General features: G+C 40.9%; 1 protein-coding gene across 1 annotated transcript in view; it reads left to right on the forward strand.

The window, feature by feature from the left end:
• The window catches only part of RPS6KB1 (ribosomal protein S6 kinase B1), a 526,632-nt gene extending 506,829 nt beyond the window's left edge, over positions 1-19,803 (forward strand). The window contains exon 15 of the mRNA XM_085649414.1: positions 11,801-19,803. Coding sequence (XP_085505540.1) covers positions 11,801-12,038 — 238 coding nt within the window. The 3' untranslated portion in view covers positions 12,039-19,803. The remainder of the gene's footprint in view (positions 1-11,800) is intronic.
• Positions 19,804-20,280: the final 477 nt, after the last annotated feature.

Genomic DNA, 20,280 nt, shown 5'->3' on the forward strand with positions numbered 1-20,280 from the left:
TCTACCTCCCTCCCGCAGGTGTTTCATTAGAACAACCAGATGTCCCTCCACAAAATTTGTATATGGCTATCGTTGGAACTTGGTGCAAGACTCTGCAGATTCACCCCCTTAATTCCAGACTTTCTGAAATGTTGCCTTTTGTGTTCTCCTTAGCCCATGAAGGACTTGCCTGGGGCACAGTTTATTTGGCTGTTCTTTCAGCCTTTTTTGCGGTTGCCAGATCTGCCTTTGTTTAAATCACTTGTGATACGTTTATTATAAGGGTTGCAACATAGTTTTCAACCTACTCCTTTGCCCCATTGAACCTGAATCTAGTTTTCTCATTTCTTATGTGCACACCTCTTGAACCTCTTCACAGCTTCCAGCTTCCCACTCTTGTTGCAGGGATTCTGCGGAGTCACAGGACAATGCTTGGGACCATAGAACCTTAGTAGGCAGGAACTGCATCATCCTACCACATCAGTAACCATGAGCCCGGGACCGACTAGCTATAGTGTCTCACTTGCCCTCCTACTCACTCGCAGAGAAATAAATGATTAGACACTCCAGAACCTAACACTCCCGATCCTCTCTGGAATCGCGGTAACAGTACAAACCCTTTTGCTCTCATACTCGTACTTGTCCACAATGAGATCGGCCAGACAAAAAGAGTTCAAATGAGCTACTTTAACTATCATGCTCTAGTATGCAGTATACTTACCACAATAAGTAAGAAGATGCCTGACACAAATACGGTCAGCATAGTAAGTAATCCATAAATCATAAAATGAGCTGTCATGATATCAGGGTAGACTAAACCCCCTGCCCTACATAAGCAAAGTGATTATATTTCTGATGGATACATCTGCCAGTGGATTCCTCACCTTGTGAATATCCCCTGCGCCAGCATTCTACGGAAAAAAGGGGATATTCATAAGGGGAGGAATCATAAGGTGAGGAATCCACAGGCAGATACTGTATCCACCAGAAAAAGCGTTACCAAAGGTAAGTAACTTGTTCATCAGATCATCTCTGGGTGTTTGCAGCGGACCCCGTACCTTAGCAGACACAGATGAAACTTCTACATCTCGGGTGTAGTCACAATCTCTTCTCTGAAAAATCTCTAAAGAAGTATGTGTTGTGCATGTCTGTGCATACCCATATGACAGAGTATGTGTTCCCCAACAACAGCTGCATTTGTGTGTTTTGTCTAAGTGCTATAGCCTGAACAGAATAACAAGGGGCATTGTTGTTTGACCTTGTCTACCGTGTTCAGACTAAATCCCTGGAAAGAACAGAGTGCAAAAACGGCGTGGCAGGAGCAAAATGCTTGTGTAGCAACGGGCGCAAAGCCCAGCCTAGCCTGCAACGTACTTTGGCGAATACAGGGAAAACCACAATGGGCCTGCACGGGACACGTGACACCCTCCCCTTAGCCAGGATGGTAGCACCAATTTGACAATAGACATCAGGAGGTAAGCCAAACCCAAGTGTTTGTAATGTAGGTTAGCCAAACTTTCAAAGATAAATGTCATGGCATAACAACAAAAAATTATTCAGTGTGAGTAGTTACAGCAAGTCTCTTGGGCCCACAATGTGAGCTGCCAAGTTAAAAGCTAATGATTCCAGTAAGAAGTCTTAACCTTCTGAGGCAAAAATATCAGCCATCCAATTGAGCCGGTCAAAGGAACGGACATGCTCCTCCGTGCCAGTTTTCGACAAGACCATCAGAGGGCAACTTGTGTTCATTTTGATGAAACTGAAATTCAGAAGATGCTGTGCCATTGCACAGGGTTCTTCTCCGTCCACTGGCCATAACACTGGGTTATGAAAGAGGCGCATGCCCAAAAGCTGTAGCATCCGCTCACGGTACTCTGTGTAACACGGTATAAGTAGCATCCCTCATAGCCATTGATTGTTGTTTATTTGTTAAATTAAATGGTAAGACCAAAGGGTAGAATTTAGGTAATGCACTGGAACCTAGCCGTTTTTAAGTGGTGTCCACCTAAATTGCATAATTGATGTAAGTTGAGTCTGACCATGATACAGTGTAGACACATCACTTTGCACTATATCAATGACGATAGAATATTATCCAAACTGTGAATGTGAGATGACAAAGTGTTAGTACTACAGCAAGCACGTTATCCAAATTATTTTAATTAATTTGACATAAACCTACTGCAGCTTCCATTTGCGACAATTTCAAAATGTCATAATCAGCATAAACAAATCATTTAGAGTGGGGCTCTTTGGACCCAAAAGGAAATCTGACCGATTCATGTCTTCGGATAGGAGAGAAAGATGTTTTTTCGCTGCAGACAGCGTGGAATGTCCTAACTAATGTTGGCATAATTTACCCACAGAGTAAGTCATAACAGTGTTAGGGTGCGTGGATTGTGAATATCTGGGATCAGGTCTGTTTGATTTGAATCCAGATGTGGAGTTTAAAAAACGAGCATTACAAACAGTGTCTATAGGCCATACTAACCACCCACCCGGAGTGATGTTTGAGGAAGTAAATGTACCGTTCTGTATCATACTATTTAATTGCTCTTCAGTATAATTAGTATAAGATTGTCAATCATCGGAAGTGGCAATGGATGGAAGAATAGTTGGAGCATTTAATTCTTTAATTTTAGCCAATTCCAGGAAAGTAGTCTGTTGTACCGTGAAAAAATCCTCTGCATAGGTATAAGAGATGCATGGAATAGAGATTCTGTACCTCAAACTTGACATGATTTAGTGCCCCAAACTGATTTCATGTCAATATTCTTCTAAAAATCCTAACATTTCAGGGCTAGTTCCTCAATGAAGGAAGCTGCATAGGTTGACTTGGTTTGAGTAAGCATGTATTTATTCGAGGTAGTAGGAAACAAATTTAAAATAGTATTATTTCGGGTCCGAAGCATTACAACCGGTGAAATGTGTACTTCGTTTTTGTTTTTTCGAGCTACCATGAGGTGGAGTTGGGCAATGCTCCCATTGATTATAATTATGTTGGGAACGCGGTCTATTTGTTCAGTGCAAGAAATGATGTCCATAGTGTTGATAACAGAACAATTCGGCATAATAAGCGGAATTTAAATATAAATCCTCAGACTCAAATGCAGTGTAATATTGCAATTCAGAAATTGAGTTACAGCATCAACATCCCTACTCAGGCACTCTTGAAACACATATGGTATCTGCAGGGTCTCCGTAGGACCGAATATATTGAGTGGTACTTGATCCCATACAAATCCATCAGTAACTGGGACCCCTGAAATGTTGACAAGGGGATGGTCCCTTTTCATTTTATGTGTGGAAGAATGGAGGGCCAACACCCCTTTAACTAGTTCCGCAGCAGAACGTTCTGAGAGGTAGTGTCCGTTGATAAAAAGAAAAAAAGTCATCAAACCAATCTACATGAACAAAAATACCATAGAAAACACGATCCAGATATATTTCCAAGGTGGAACCAGATAAGTGCGTTTTAACCGGGAGATGAAAACACAAATCTGCTCTAGTGGTGGCGGCAAAACAGAAGACAACAAAGAACTGTCTGAAGAAAGGTTATCTTGATCGATGCTGTAACCAGAAGAACTTGGCTGGAATAAAAGGGGCTGTGATTCTCCATGTGGACTCGAGGCGTGCTTTGCAGACGGGGCCTCAACTGCAGGATCAGAATAAACAATGTCCATGATGGAGTGTGAAGATGGTGGAACGAGTACCAGGTCAGCTGAAGACTCAATATCCCCCTCCGGCAGCCAGGAAGAATCGGCAAGCGACATTCTGTGTGCATACACCTCTAGGCATACTATTAAGAATTGGCCATACGGCGTAACTTGACATGTTCAATTAAAACAAAGCGATTATCTTTGTATCCTGGAAGTGAAGGCCAAAAGAAAAGTTCAGGTATCCTGAAGATCAAGCACCAGAACAGGAGTACAGTAGGAGGGGCCGAATTCTTTCCTGATCACCACCTTTTCATAAACCAGATCACCAACTTTAGGAAGCCAGCTAGAAATCAGAATCTGAACAGCTGAATCCGATGGGAGAGTTGTAGGCAAATGAATGTTAGCAAGAGCATCACAAAATTTTTGTAGATGCTGTACAAAAGTATAGTGGTTTTCTACGTCAAACGTTCAAGCTGCCTTCACAATGTCTAAACCATCAAATTCTGGAAATAACATCTTGATGGCAAAGAGAATTTCATACAGGGTCCGCCCACCCAGAGATCTTTTAGTGAGGTTATTAAGGGCGTTGAACCCTATAAAGATGAACTTACCAGTCACGTCCCGTACCTAATACCCTCGCGGGTCTGAATGGAAAGCGCTGCAGGCAAAGACCTGCAAATCTAATTACAGAACGAATGTCCGCCAAACGCTGTGGTCAGACCAAGAGGAACCTAGAGCAAGAATCTACTGCAACCAAAATGCATTATCTGAAACGAGGGGACTGTAGTGAGACAGATAAACACAGCCAAAGGGCTGATTGGAAATATATAGTTGTGTCTGAGATGGACAGGACGGAGTAGAACACTTAATTTGTTGCCAAACGTCCCAAAACAGGACTTGCCGGCAAGCTGCTGGAACAAACCCCTCCACCAATAGCGTTGCTGCAATAGTGAAACAGTGGCAGTAATTCCTGCATGCACAGAAGCCATACCCTTATGAGCGGCCACAGTCAAACACAACCACTTGTTATATCTATTGAAACACAGAATGTGATTATCTGGCTCTGTTCTAAACTGGTTCACCTCGTTCCTTCAAAACAGAGCGCGACGATTCAAGGTCAATCAATCCCTGTCCAAACCCGTCACGGTCACTTTAGGAGTCCCACAGGTATCATCTTTCTCTCCTACACTTTTCAACGTATTCATGTAACCACTCACCGAAATTCTTAAGTCCTCTAACGTACAGTATCACATGTACGCAGATGATACACAATTATATTTAAAGATCCGCTCACTAGAAGACATCAAATCGCTCAACTCCATGCTAGAAAAAACCCATACCTGGCTAGCCGAAAACCATCTAAAACTAAATACCACCAAAACCGAATTCCTCGTATTCGCTCCTCCCACCCAAGTCATCATAATTCAAAACTGGCTGAAACATCTAACGGCACTCAATTGCCAGCCTCTGATCATCGACTCAGTGAAATCGCTGGGAGTGATGCTGGACAGAAACCTAAATATGCATAAACACATCAGCGCCGCTACAAAATGAGCATACTTTCAGATTCACATTGAGAAAACTATAACCCTTCCTGCCCGAAAAGGACTTCAAGCTGGCAGTACAAGCACTAGTAATCCCAAGAGTGGAATATGGACGTGCCTCTTAGCGGTCTTCCTAGATCCTCCACGGCCCGCTAAGAGCTTCAAGCAACACAGCAGCCCAGGTTATTACTAGCTCCAAAAGAAACTCCCATCTCCCCGGGCCTCAGATTCCTTAACTGCCTACCGCACAAAGCCAGAATTGAACTAAAAATTGCATGTTTGACGCATAACGCCATACATCACAACACTCCTAGCTATGTAGCACAGAAATTGGTGCCTTTATGTGGCAACAGATCATCCAGAAGTGCTAGTAACCTTTTACTTAAACCACAAAGATTCAACAAGAAGAAAACGTACCACCGAGCCTTTTCAGGGATGGCGCCCAGGATCTGGAATTCACTGCCCTCAGAAACTAGACGGAATCCCTCTACTGCCTCTTTAAAAAAAGTGAAATCTCTCCTCATGACTAAATTCACTTGAACAATGTTTATAAGTGGTGATACGACTCTTGATTGTACGGTACCTTATGTTATTTACTATATCTCTGGTTGTTTCCTATATTCACCTTGTAAAGCGTTCTGATACCCGCAAGCGTCTTGTTCGCGCTTTATAAAACCTTCAAAATAAATAAATAAATACATATTAAAGAGTGTCTACAATCCAGGTTGGGTATCCAGTGATCACCAACCACAGGAATTGTGACAGAGGTAACTTTGTCAGCATTTAACTGATAAGTGTATTTTGAAGGAAATCCTTGCAGAAAAGCAGTACCATCCCGAGATGCAGGGATGGCATTCAGAATGACATCATCAATTTTAGTCCCAGTACAGCAGCTCCCTTAGTTGTGGCTACTTCAGATTTGGCTGCTTAATCAGCCATTGAATTTCCAGTGGTGTGCGCTCCCATACAGTGATGGCCCAATGTACAACATATGTAAGAGGAAGGCAATCTTTAAGATTAGCCACCTTGACCTAAAGCGTTTTCTGCTTTATTGTGCTACCTTTAGAATCCCGAAACGTATTTTGTTTTGAAAAATGCAAATTATCATTAAAGGATTGTACGCAATAAAAAATCACACGCCACACAGGTGAGCGACTCAGGATCTGAGTGTTCCAGAGGAAAAAACAAAGCTCTCATCTTTGGCAATTATGCCGTACAGTCACCAGGGGACTGAGGGGAGTTGAAAACTCCATCGATCATTTTTCCTACAACAATAGCGCAAAAGAATGATGGATTAAACCCAGATCCTTGTGACTGGGGGTGAATGTTTGCATTGTCCAGCATTCCGTCCATAAATTGTTTCTTTTGCATATGGCGCCCTAAGTGGGAAGAATATGCCCAGACGTGGGTCCCGTGCTCAATACACCACTGGATTCAAGCTAGCCTGGCTGATGAAGGGTGATTTCCTGAACCCGGTCCCAGGATGCTTGTTTCCGATTCAGGGAGGACCTGGCTTGGCAGTTCGGGCTGGACTGTTCCCATAAGGAACAGGGTCAAGACTGATTTGCATATGGCTAGGTCCAAACAGGGGTGGTGTGGTGAGCAAAAGAATGATGGATTAAACCCAGATCCTTGTGACTGGGGGTGAATGTTTGCATTGTCCAACATTCCGTCCATCAATTGTTTCTTTTGTACAACAATAGCGCAAGCTGCAGAGTAATTCCGCTTGGAACCAATGGCCGGTTGTGCCGAATTGTCAGTGTAAATGATACATTTATACTGATGAAGAAGGTGGTAGAGGAGGAACATGTTCATATTGAAGAAAGTCTTGTGTTTAAAAGGAAGGGTAAAAAAAAAAAAAAAGTACCATCAACAGATGTCAAAACGTAGCCCATTGAAGCAATTGGGAACACTAGCCTTTGTGACCACCTCTTAGGCAGGTACAGGTGAAACAACAAAGATGCCTTTACTTTGACCTTGAGCAAGAGGTCGCTGTACTGCAGTCAAAACAATTTCAGTAGAAGAAAAACACATTTCAGGAGTATGTAAATGTGATTTATAAGCAATGAGGACCATGTCTCCCTCATTAAACGTTGCACAAGTGAGGCCAGTTGCACCCAGCAATATCTGGATGACCAAAATTGTGCATTAAGCCTGGTCTTTAAGAACTGCGTATCAAGGAGATCCGACTGCAAATCATGTAAGACAACAGTATGTTCTGTAAGGCAGAAGGAAACTAAAAATGTGCAGTTCCTTAAAAAAAATAGGTTTAATGCGCTGAGCATAATCAGAAATGTAAGTTCTGCCAAAATGTTAAAAAACAAGCAGAAACTGCAACTTTTTGAGGGTAGATGGGGATTGCAATTTTTCACATTACTCCAAAAAATGGGGAGCCAAGCCCCTACCCTCATTAGTCAGTTCATAACCAAGGAAAAGCACAGCAAAAAAATGCAGTGCGAGATTTAGCAAAATTGAACTTGTAGCCCAGTTCAGTGAATCTTGTAATAATGCGATCCAATCTCGCCAAATGAGGATTTAGTTAATCATCGGTAAGATATGTCATCAACATAGGAGAAAGCATCAGGATTAATGTCATGTTAAAATGACAATACGTGCCGCAAAAATCCTGGGTTTATTCTGATACTCCATTAGTAAATGGGCGTATCCCCTCTGAGAACAGTGGGCGATAAATGCAGACCAGTCACGGCTCTCAAGAGACAGGTTGTGACTGAACAAGTTTATAATTAACAACTGTAGTCTTACATTTTTTGCGGATGATATTGATCAAAACTGTACTATGTGTGTTCTGCACCGTAAAGGTGCGTGTATGACTGTTCAAATGTCTATAATCTAAACACAGGCCTCAGTTACACCGAAACTCTAGCTGAGTTAAGATATCTTTAACGGACGCTTCAGCGTCACGTTTGATCGGATATTGAGGTTGAGGCTGAGTGGTGGAACGAATCGGAATAACATGTAAGGGAGAATCCCTATCCCAACCAGCCTGGTTACGGTATAAGGCAGGGGCCAAAGCAAGTGCCCACTCAGAAGCATAGGCATGCTTCGTCTCATCCTGGACAAGATGTGAAAAAGAAAGGAGAATCGCATCCCGCCATGAGGACAGGCGAGAACGAAGGTAGGAGGCCAATTGACCTCATCCAGTAAAATGTCATAAGACGTAAAATTATTCCAGAAAATTGCGTTAATGGTTCTTTTAATATCACCTTCGATCTGAATGTCCAAATGATAGGGGGCAACCCGGGTATCCGCGGTTTCAACTGTTACAAAGGTGTGAGTTGCTCTTGCCTCCATAAACTGGCAGAGTGTCTGGCGCACTACGTTGACTTGTGGACTGTCGGGGAGGCACTGCCCAACTCCTGTCCAGAAGAAGGGTTCTCCCCGTCTGGGGCATATTTCGTAGATAAAGCAGCAACCTTCTTCTTTTGGAAGGCAGCTTTATACAGAGGCGGTTTCTCCCTCTTGACTCATGTCAGAGTGTTGGATGTTCCTTCTGTGCTGCATGGGCTCGCATTGTCTGCAATCCTGTCGCCCGCCTCTCGTATTGATGATCAGACGATTCCTGAAAGGAACGGGGATCAGGAACCGGAAAATGCTCTGGGGTCTTAATCTTCGTGCGGGCACGCAAATCATTTCGGCAGAAGCATCCAGTGACAGTAACCCGCTACAAGACCGAAGCTTCTGCTGTTGATGCTTGGACCTATCCCATGTCATGAAAGACAAGACGAGTATCCTTTTCAGGAGGAGATTTGCCCAAATATTGCCCTTATGGCCTGGAACCCAAACTATTACGACCCAATGATATATAAACAGCAGAGATGAGACAACTCACGCACGCAGTCGATGGATACTGCGGAAAGCACTGGCGTCTGATTAAGGACGCAGCTTCACCTTTAACATTAGAAAGAATCATTTCGGAGACTACATGAAAATTACCCAGTAGCGTCATCCCCAAAATTAGGGCAGGACCTGCTCCATTTTCATTCTGTATATGTTTGAGAACATTCAGAACACTTATGGAGGGGGTGCCATAGTAAAGCATATACACAGTGGCAAACACCGTCCCCCAGGTGTTGCAGTTGGGCAAAGAGGGAACCAGACCACTAGGCAAACACATGGTATGCATCCTATGTTTCTCCAGAGGACCCTTAAGGGGAAAAACAAAGTCAAGCTAAACAGGTTTTTGTGCAATCTAAAAAGGAAAGTCTTCACAGTTTAGGGGTAATTTGTCCATAACTGAGTTTATAATGGGGCTAATAACAAGCCCACCACCATGTGGAACCTGCACGGGAGGCGCAGCCCCAGGTGGAGCTGCCAGAAAGGCACAGGCATCAAATTGAATCAAGCTTCTATAAAGGACTACTTGGGCATACAACAAATGTACCTCCGCCACATTGGCATTGGCATAATGTGGGTACGGTGTAAAACCGGCCAGTACAGGTCGTGTGGCCCCATCAATACTTAAGGGGGCCATGCGTACAATAGCAATTGGATGGGTAAGGGCACCATCAAACCAAATTTTGTGCTCCCATGCCGTAAGAGGAAGTTCAAATAGCCGCACAAGGACGATGAGCCAAAGGAACAATGGCTGCTGTTGAAGAATGAAAAGTATTGTTATTCGCATCAAGAGCGGGAAAGGAACCCAGGAAAAACCTCGAAGCAGTACACAGGGTCCACCTCAACTACAAAAACCACAGGATATCCCGCATTGGGGACTCCATGTTACACTGCGCAGCATTGTTTCGGAATCGCAACGTGATTAGCCATAAAGGAAGAGAGAGGGATTTAAACAGCAGCACAAAAGTCGGTACAAACCTTTTATAATCCAAGCTTGAAAAACCTACAGCAGGAGGTAATCTCTACAACTGAGGAGGCAAAGCCCCCACACCACGGATGTCTCCGGGAAACAGTGTGATGGTATTGTGGACAAGCACAAGCGCTACTTAGGGGTCTCGCAAATAAGTACCTGACCAATGTTTGCAGCCCCATGTTGCAGGGATTCTGCAGAGTCACAGAACTATGCTTGGGACCATAGAACCTTAGTAGACAGGGACTGAGTTACTCTACCACCTCAGTAGCCATGAGCCTGCGACCGACTATCTATATTGTCTCACTTGCCCTCCTACTCCCTCATAAAGGAACAAGTGATTAGACACCCCAGAACACAACACTCCTAACCCTCTCAGGAATTGCAGTAATAGGAAATACTTGTCCACAATAAGATCTGACAGAGGCCTAAGAGTTTAAAATATTTATTTTAACTATTGTGCTGTAGTATGCACAATAAGTAAGAATATGACTAACACAAATACAGTCAGGTTAGTAAGTAATCCATAAATAATAAAAGGAGCTGTCATGATATTAGACTGGGCAGACTAACACCCCCGCCCACTCCCCCCTCCCACAGAAGCAAAGTGATTATATCAGAAGATCTCTGGGTGTTCGCAGTGGACCCCATACCTTAGCATGCACACACACATGCCTTTCTTCTGGAATTGTTGACTCCTTTGTGCACGTGTTGCTTTTGGAGCAGAATGAGTTTGGTGAGGAGCCACACAACACCATCTACTGGCAATCCGAGGTACTGATGAAGATTTTCCGGATCCAGTGTGATGCCTGGGGTATATTCAGAAGGTGAGGAATCTGTGGTTAGAGTATCCACCAGTAACGTGTTCCACAGGTAAGTAACTAGTGTCTTCCTTCTTCCACATATACAGACTGGCTTCCTCCAACCTCTTAAACTGTTAACCTTCGGGGGGTGGAGTTTGTTTTGGGATTTGGACAATGTGGTACACGCCTTGTACTGGTATACAGAGTAAGGAGAGTCATTTGAAATGTGAAGGATCCACAAAGGAGAGGGTTTCCTGCCCTTCCCAACGACTGATGTATAGGCCAATCTAGGATCCTTGTCTTTGCTTTTGAAAATGTAATTTATGGCTTGAAAATAATGTGGTGATACTAGTTTGCTACAAACGTACAGTGTAATCTTCTTGTTTATATGTTTAGTATTTCCTTGGTTATTTTCCCCCACCGTTATGAGTTAATTAAGCAGTTGTGTCTTTTATAGTGAAAGTGCCAGAGAACAATGAGTTAGGTTAAGAATTGTAATTAAGGACTTCTGGTGGAACTTCCTGCTTTGCAGCTATTTTCTTTTTTTAAAAGCATGCAATGTTGATCTTGAAGAGTCTGTTGTCCCTAAAGGTCATACCGAATTTCAGCAGCAATCAGTTAACTCTGAGCATTTTGCCAGCTTAAGCATATGAGAGTCCTGCCCGGACCATTGACACATACTTTATTTCTTCTCTGCCAAATGGCATATGCCTACTTCATGTTGAACCCATATCACTTGCAAATGTTTGCTTCCATCATGCATGTATTTGTAAAAACAAACTTTACATCTTTTACAATTTGTAAAATTGTTCAGAAATAGAATAGGTGTTAAAGCTTGATGCAGTATTCTCTGAATGTGACTGAGCACAGTGGTTTACCTGAAGCGCGATTACTTCTTTCACAGAACAAGGCCCAGGTCTGTTAAGATAAAATAAAATGTCTGGTTTCGAATCTACAGTAATTTGACATCTTTTTCTCCTTCTCTTCAAGCCCTATAAAGATCTCCCCTGGGGACTTCTGGGGACGAAGTGCTGCACCTGTGGTATTGAACACTCAGACTGCCACAGAATATCCGATGGAAACGAGCAGCATGGAACAAATGGACGTGTCGGTTGGTGGCGAAGCATCAGCACCTCTTCCAATAAGACAATCCAACTCTGGATCCTACAAAAAGCAAGCCTTCCCAATGATGTCCAAACGACCAGAGCATCTACGCATGAATCTATGACAGTGCTTCTTTTTTTCTGGTTAGAAACAGGATGCTAACATAGGGTACAAGTGCACATGTTGAAAGGAAGAGAAGAACACTGATGTTGTACAGCCTTGGATTCATTTTATCCTCAAACTCAACAGTATCAAGAATCAGTGTCCACTTATGTAGATTGGACTGTAAAGGATACATTTACAGAAAGCTTGTCTCGCTAAACTTAAATTCCCCTTTTTAATATCAATCAATGGTGCAAAGAATACAACTACAGTCTGTTAGCCTGGTATTAGAGGAGGGAGGCGTAGGATGAACTGCCAGCAGCCTCATCAAGCCTTGAGCCAATTTTTCCTGTCACCCACTTGGAAATGGCAGTTTTTCAAGCAAGAAGGTGCCTAGAGAATCAATGGTCTTAATTCATGTTTTTTTGTCATTTGGAATATTCCCTTTAACTTGCTTGGATAAAGTCTGAGGACGATGAATTTACTATTCAACAAATGTAGTTAGATTGTGGGACCAGTTCATTATTACTGGCCTAGGAAAACAATTGTGGGGGTGGGGAAATAAGTAATTACGATATCCAGATGAACACTAATCTCAAATCATCATTTTATATACATATCTATGTGTGTATATATAAATTTTTCGTTTAATTTTTGGAGATTTTCATTTATTCTCATGAGCTAACCATAACGTTTTAATTTGCAGAATTATACGTTTGGTATCCAAAACGGGCATGTGTTAACTGCTTTAATTAACAAGCAGAACAGTTACTTACTTCCAGCTGATTCTGATGCACACATTACATCTTCAGACTAGAGACTAAATTAAGGTTTTTGGTGTGGGGTTCCAAAATGTACACGTTTACTCAGCGCAGCTAATTGTGTCCCAAACTGGAATCAGTGAGTTGGCAACAAGGGGCTGTTCGGAAGCCATTTCTGTTACAGAACACTGGTTCAACATTTCAGTGAGATTCACCCTGCCTTCGTTGCTGCCAAGTGTTGCTACAGATTTTTGCCATATGGGTGTGTAGGTAAAGATTAAATGCTACAGGGTGCTAATTTTGAACTGGCTACAGCACTTGCTTAACTATGCGATACCTGATGAATTATTTCTCTTGCATGCTTTTCTCCTGCAGTTGTAATCACAATGGATTTGTCCCAGTAATGTTTTTAGATGTCATTAAATGCATTTTGTTTATTGTGTGTAACGTTTATGGCAGAGCCCTGGATGTTTTTATCTGAAGAGTTTCTTAGGCTTGAAAGTTTGTCCCTTACTTCTTAACTGGGAGTTGCTGTTTGCTTAAGTGTGTAGTGTTTGAAAAGGGAGAGGATTATAGGTGGATAAGCACTTTTTGAGGGTTTTTCCAGGTCGAGGAGCACCTATTTATCGTATTCTCAACCTCTGTAAGAAGTGTTGTATACCCATTGATGGAAATACCCAGGAGGTTGGGTACATGTCCGAGTCTGCTCTGAAGCAAGATTGTTTCTGACCAATTGTGTAGTCTGCGTTTACGCAAGGAATATGCGTTTTCTTGGTCGAGCCTTTCAAATACCTACTTTTTAACCCTCTTTATTGTAGCAAATGTAGCTACAAAAAAGTTTTTCCAGATAAATACATAGGTTTCGGTTAGTTAAGTTGTGCTTTGAAATGTGTTTCGTAGCACTGGTTGCTAGAACTTTACAGTGGCCACAAACACAGGTTATTTATTGGCCAAGCACAAAGGCTAAGTGGAAATTGATTTAAGAAATTTCTGCTTCCTGAATCCTTACCAGGTACCGAAAGCATGGCAAAATTGCTACCCTGTGCAGAAAGGAGTGTGGTACGAGAAGTAGCATAATGTATTTGTACGGTATGCATAGTTATCTAGCATACATTTGTGCTATTATTTTATTTAACCAAGAAAATCTCAACTTCCTCAAATCACTATTTTCTGAGCAAATGCTATTACAGTGTTAATTGCAAAAGATAGCTGAATAGGCTGTTCAGCTGATGTCTTCCACAGTAACATGGAGTAATTTGGGACACGAGTTCAGGACTGTCCATCCTCTTCTCATGCTCTAGAACTGGACATTTTATGTTTGAACATGACACTGCAGGTGCAAAGAATTGCATAAAGGTATCTTTACCTTACTATATGCCTTAAACCATACATTTCCCTGAATGGCGCTAGCAAGATGTTTGAATTCTGTAGACTTTGTCATGTATTGTGTGCCCACATTTGTGTGTAGACTTTTGCCTACAAGCAACCATGATTGTCCATCCATGATTTCATAAAATGGTTGTTGTCCAGCTTTCCTGAACAAAGGTGTTAATCTGATTTTCCTTCGAATAGCTGCTTTGTCTTGCTAGTTATTTTTTTGAGCATCTCTTTAGCTATAGGATCCAAGCCATATCTCTGAGTTCATGGTATTTTTTCAGCTGAAGGAGTTTTTCTGACAGGAATTTGAGAGAATCTTGATGAAAATGTATTGCTTTTCAGCATATAAACATGCAAAACTACTTTATTTCCCACTTGCTTGTACATTTTCATTTTTAGATTAACAAAAAAAGTAATTTAGCAGACATGTAGATGAACTGTTTACATACGCTCATTGGAGCAAAAGATTGTTTCATCGTGTTTCATTGCTGCTTAAGTAATTTATTATATATCAATTGATGAAAGATGGATTCTGTTCAAGACCACAAAGTATACCCTGAAATACCTACAGGTTTCCTCTAACTGCAAGCGAGAGTTTTAAGTTTTTATCTCATTTACTGAAACTAAGGCAGCACTATTTTAGCACATCGTAAAGTACTGGCATTGGGTTTAAACTGTTGAGTTTTTCAGCCAAAAACTACTCCCTTGAATGAGGTAAAATAGTTTCTGTATTGCAACAATGCATGTGGGATCATTTGGGATAAGGTATTATATCTTCAACTAATTTCTAGTCAAATGCTCAGTTTGACGCTTGTCCGTGCTGTATCCTCTGTATTTCGAAAAGGGTGCACATTAATTTTCAGATGGCTTTTGATTTCATTAGTTTGTCCACTCTATCAGTATTGCCTTTGCAGAGACGATGGAACACAGGTTGCTTTCAAAGATTCCCCACCACTGAACCACCATCTGCGCTTTTCTGTCCTTGATCAAGTTGTGCTAAAACAAAACATGATATTAAGATTACATTTGCAATGGTGTACAAATTCCATTTGGGGGTGGGAGTGCAGATAAAAAAAGTTTATAAATAATGCTTAAACGGTAGTAGGAATGTAAACAATCAGTCCATTTTTTTTCTTCATTTGAACACACTTCTACATATATACTTAATGAGTTTAAAAGTGTGAAAGTAAAGTTAAAGGAAACCTCTCCTCATTTTTAGGAATATAGAACGAAATTGACTACATTCTTTGTAATTTGAGCATTATTACGAATGGGTGACAACGGGTGCTTGCTTTCCCATTGTCACATCTGTTTGCTTACTGGATCTCTTGCAGAAAACCATGTGAGAATCAACACTTCTGCCCATTAAAGGTTGTGATGGATTAAGGATGAGCGACGCTTCCATCTTGAATAAACTGTTAATCGTGTGACAATCAATGTTGTTTTCAGCATTTTACTGTTGCACCTTCTTTCCTTCGTTTGTAGTTGAAAACTTTTGCCCCAACAAAATACAACTCTGCTGCAGTTTGGGACGTTGACTTCAGGCATCCTTCTGTCAGAATTGCTATCTGACTTCTTTCAGCTGTAGGCCAGAGAGAGGAATCATTCTTTCCTCAATTTCAGAATCCCGTGCATTTGTATAGTTGTGTTAATTCAGTCAATTTCGGGGTCCTGTGACCACTTTATTAAAAAATATTTCAGTTAGGTGCAAGGGCACAGTTTCAGGTGTTCTGGAGCTGCAGTACGTCTGGTTCTACAAAAACTCTTCTACAGTTATAAGATTGTGTTCACTTTTGTACCGCAAACAGGTGAACCTTACCTAGGAGATTTAATAGGATAGAAGTACAAATCCACCCTTTCCAAAAAAGCAATGTTTCAATAGTTAAGGGTCATCTCTGCAGAGGTTTTACAAATTACACCTAGACTTGTTTAATTTGTGAATGAGGGAGCATGCTCATTTTCTTTTTTGCCTATTGGTGGCATCCAGTCCACAGGTAGAACCTACAGTTATGGTGCTTTACTACATCCAGTCATGCTAAGCACTTACATCACATGCAAATTATGACTATATTTTGACTTTTTCTGGGCTCTGTTCTCGAAGTTACATCAATAACAATTTTTCATCCAATACAAAATGTGGTCAGTCTGTATAAGTTGGATGGTTAAATGCATAATTTGCCTTTGAGCCGTACTATTGCACTTAACTAATGTTAGTGGCATCTCTTCAGTTAGCCGAGTGCTTTGTTACTGTTTTAAATGTCGAAGATTGGTTAATTTTGTTTGCTATGCATAACTCCGGTGTGCTTTCTAACTTTACTGTCCATATTAACTGTTTGGGACTCGTTTAAATACCACCCCACCCCCTTATTGGTAATTGGCACCATCAAAGAAAAAATGTATTGAGTCATTTACAGTTGCTTTGAAATACTTGTAGTGTACATTTTCCTTAATGAGATGAAAGTGCCATATCCACCAAAACGTTCTTTCTAGTCTTCCAATGTGTAATGGAACCTGTGCCCTTGCGATCCAGTGTCTTCTCTTGTTTAAATACCACTAGTCATTTGTATAGACCTAGGCAGGAATTGCAAGGCTTGAGCAATGAGACTTGCAATGCAATCCGCAAAACATCTGAGGGGTATGTGATTACCATAAGGTTCATCTATACGTTCAGAATGCTTTGGTTAGTTTGAGAGGACCCATTCATCTTTCTCTATCATATATTTTTGGAATGGGATACTTTGAGCGGAGCAGTGCTCAGTTAACCTCCCTTCATCTGTGCAGAAGAACAGTTTCTGCCTTACACAGGAGCGCACTTGTTGAGGACTTTTATATACGAGCTATCATTTGGCTTTTTCCATCTTTTATGGTTCGCTTTTGGTTAGTTGTGCTCTCATGTGGTAAGAAACTGGTTTGAAATTGTAAGAAAGAAGTGATACCTACCAACCGTATTAACCTTTTTGACTGTCTTCTTGATCGCCGCTCACCCAGCAAAAATCACACTATGCAATATAATTTTCCCTGTATTTATTTATAATAAAGATTAATCAAATGCAAAAACATAAATCGCCAATATATATATATGTATATATCTAAATAGTATTCATAGACATAGAATTAAGTCCATGGATAGAAGTTTTTCAGCTTGGTCAGATTTTCAGATTTCTTGTCAGTAAATTGCATCAATAATTCGAGAAACCTAAAGTGCTTTTTTTCTCTGTGGCATTTCTTTTGATATTCAATTTGTCTTCATTTGAATTTCTAGCATAATAAAACTTTTCTTTTTTTAAATGATGAAACAAGTATTCTTTTGCAAGCAGGGTCACTAACTTTAATTTCGTAGAATGTGCATAATACCGGAATTCAGCGGACATCACACTGTGGAGTATTAAAAGATTATCGAGGTTAACTGTGTAAAAGTATTAGGCTTAAACTTGAATGAGATTTTAATTTGTACTCATGTTACATAGTTTTATTAAGGTTTAATTTGTTTTAGGTTTTTTTTTGTGATGAGTTGGTGTTCCCCTGGTGCTTTTAATACAGTATACCATAGCTAATTCTGGATATATTACTGCATATGGTTCAGTGCCGTGTGATGAAAATTATTTTTGGGATTTCAACTTTCATGTTTGTTTTTTTAAATATATATATGGGAACTGTTTAAGTGACAGACATGTAAGTTAAGACTACAGAAAACATTTTAAACTTTCGCCTCCTAATGTTTTGGAAGGCGGCAATACCTCAGTTTTGTGCTGCACCATGCAAACTATTATATAGTGATAAATACATTTCCACCACTACACTGGTCCTGTTCTTTGCTTTTTTTCTTGGTAATTTTAATTTGTCGTCTTTCTTCCTGTAAATCAAGATAATTTGCATGCCTGATTCCTAGCTAAACCAAAAAAATGAAATGACGTCTGTTTTCTGAATTAAATCTGTTGGCCTGTACGTTTCTAATTTTGTGCTGGCTTGTATTCTACTCAGCTTATTGGCAGGCTCCCTTCAACTGGTGAGTGCGTCTGTAACTTATGCTGAGGGATAATGTTGTGCGTTTCTTAACTGTTGATCGAGTGAAAGCAGATTAATGGAGCACAGTTTTGGTAAGATTCATGTAATACTACTCTTCTCTGTGCACCAGTATGTATGGTTGCCTTGAAAAATTATAAAATGTGCAGTGCAGAATCTACTACACTTCAGTAGTATGCAAAGAGGTTGGGGATTCATGTTTTGAAGTATTTCATGAATGTATGTACATTCCCAATGGGTAGTTTTCAGTTACTCTCATGGCTGAGTGGAAGGAGAAAATTCCTTCAGAGAAACTTGGACCCATGTACATCTACTCTGCAGCATGTCTGGTTTTTGTAAATAATGGAGGGTGTTCGCAAGAAGCAAATTTTAAACTCTTGCATATGCCACGTGCCTTACACCTTTAACGTTTATTGGCTTGTACCCGGACAGCCTGAAGGGCTATTTTGTATTGCTGAACCAGACCAATATTGAACCTGAGAAATGTGAAAAAGTCACTTGAAATACATACCGTTTTTCCCCGTGAGGCAAGTAGTGAGGTAATGTCTATTGTGGTGTTATACGGCATGGATAATAACATTCAGCTTGATGACAAAATTAATAGCCTAAATTCTAATTATGATTTTCAAAACCCCTGCTATTCACAGCTGCAGTACTTCAGCAAATAACCACGTACTTAAATTACATAATCGTATTCTCATCTTAAACTTTTTGATGCATGACCTTTAAGGTTGGCCTCTTATGAAACCAGGCCTTTTGTGGACCTTTATATTTCTTCTAGCAGTCTGTTTTCTAACCTTCAGCATTTACTGGTGTTAAGTCAGTCAACTTACTGTTTTCTGTCTCAAGCTTCCCATAAATGTTGTTAGTACTCAAAGATTTGGTGGAGGGGCCAGTGGGGTTGGGGTTGAGATACCATTGTTACTTTTTAAGATGAGGTCTCTAATTATTAAAGCCCTCCAATGAGTTGGTTGGAGGAGTGAATAAAAGTTTAAGGTGAATGTGTTTTGTAATTAAAGAATTGTGTTAATTGCGCATCATTTTTTAGTACTGCACAGTTGAGCTGTGAAGCGGTTTGTATTATGAAAATTGTATAATATTTGGTTTGTTCCAATTTATCAGTATTGCCGAGTGTTCACACAATTATGAAGTATTACAATGGTTGTTCCCTGGGATTAAGACCCTGATTTTTAACCCCTTCTGTGCCCATGACGAGATAGTCTCGTCCTGGAGCGCGGTTGCGCTGTGCCCATGACGAGACTATCTCGTCATGGACCCCGCCCGCTAATACAATGCCCGGCCCAGGAGAGGGAAAGGGCGGGGCACTCAAGGGGTTAAAAGCCCCAAATTGCCTCAATACTTTAATTGGTAATATTTGTGCTGTGGTACAAATGGTGGCCCTTCGCGATTTGTATTCCATGTTCTTTTCTGCTATATCAAGTCGGCTTTACATCAACTTATTGCCTTTAGAAATGGACAAAAAAAAAATCTCCTCAGCTGCCTTACAAGTGGTGTGAGGGAAAGAGTATTGCTTTTTAATCTTGTATTAAGTTTTTACTGTGAGAGCCTTTACTTGAGTTCAGAACGAACAGCTGTAAATAGCAATTAAATGAAAATCTGAGTGAACACTTCAGTTGTGGACTTTCTTTTTGTCCTGTCATAATTTATTAGAGTTTGTTTTAATTGAGAATTGTTTAGTCTTTCCAGCTGTGTTTTGAGTACTATGGGCCAATGTACAACGGTTTTTAGCGTGCGCAAACGGGTTTTAGACCCGTTTGTGCACGCTAAAATGCACACTAAAAACCTTGGGCCCATGTGCAAAACCTATTTTGCGACTCCCTATTAGGAAGGGACCACTGCCTGCCCTTAAAAAATGAAAAAACGTTTCATTTTTATTTTTTAAATGCATCCAGTTTTCCGTTAAGGAATACAAGCTGCTTTTAAAAATAAAAAACTTCTTTATTTAAAAGCACTCAGACTTGGCGGTCTGCTAGGACCAGCAGGCCACCATCCCTGGGAGGGCCAGCTATTCCCAATGGGATCGCAAAACACAGTGCCTCATTAATATAAATGAGCCACTCATTTTGCGACCCCTTTGGGAAT

This window comes from Triturus cristatus, chromosome 3_2 (genome assembly GCF_964204655.1).
Source record: "Triturus cristatus chromosome 3_2, aTriCri1.1, whole genome shotgun sequence".
Taxonomy (NCBI): Eukaryota; Metazoa; Chordata; class Amphibia; order Caudata; family Salamandridae; genus Triturus; species Triturus cristatus.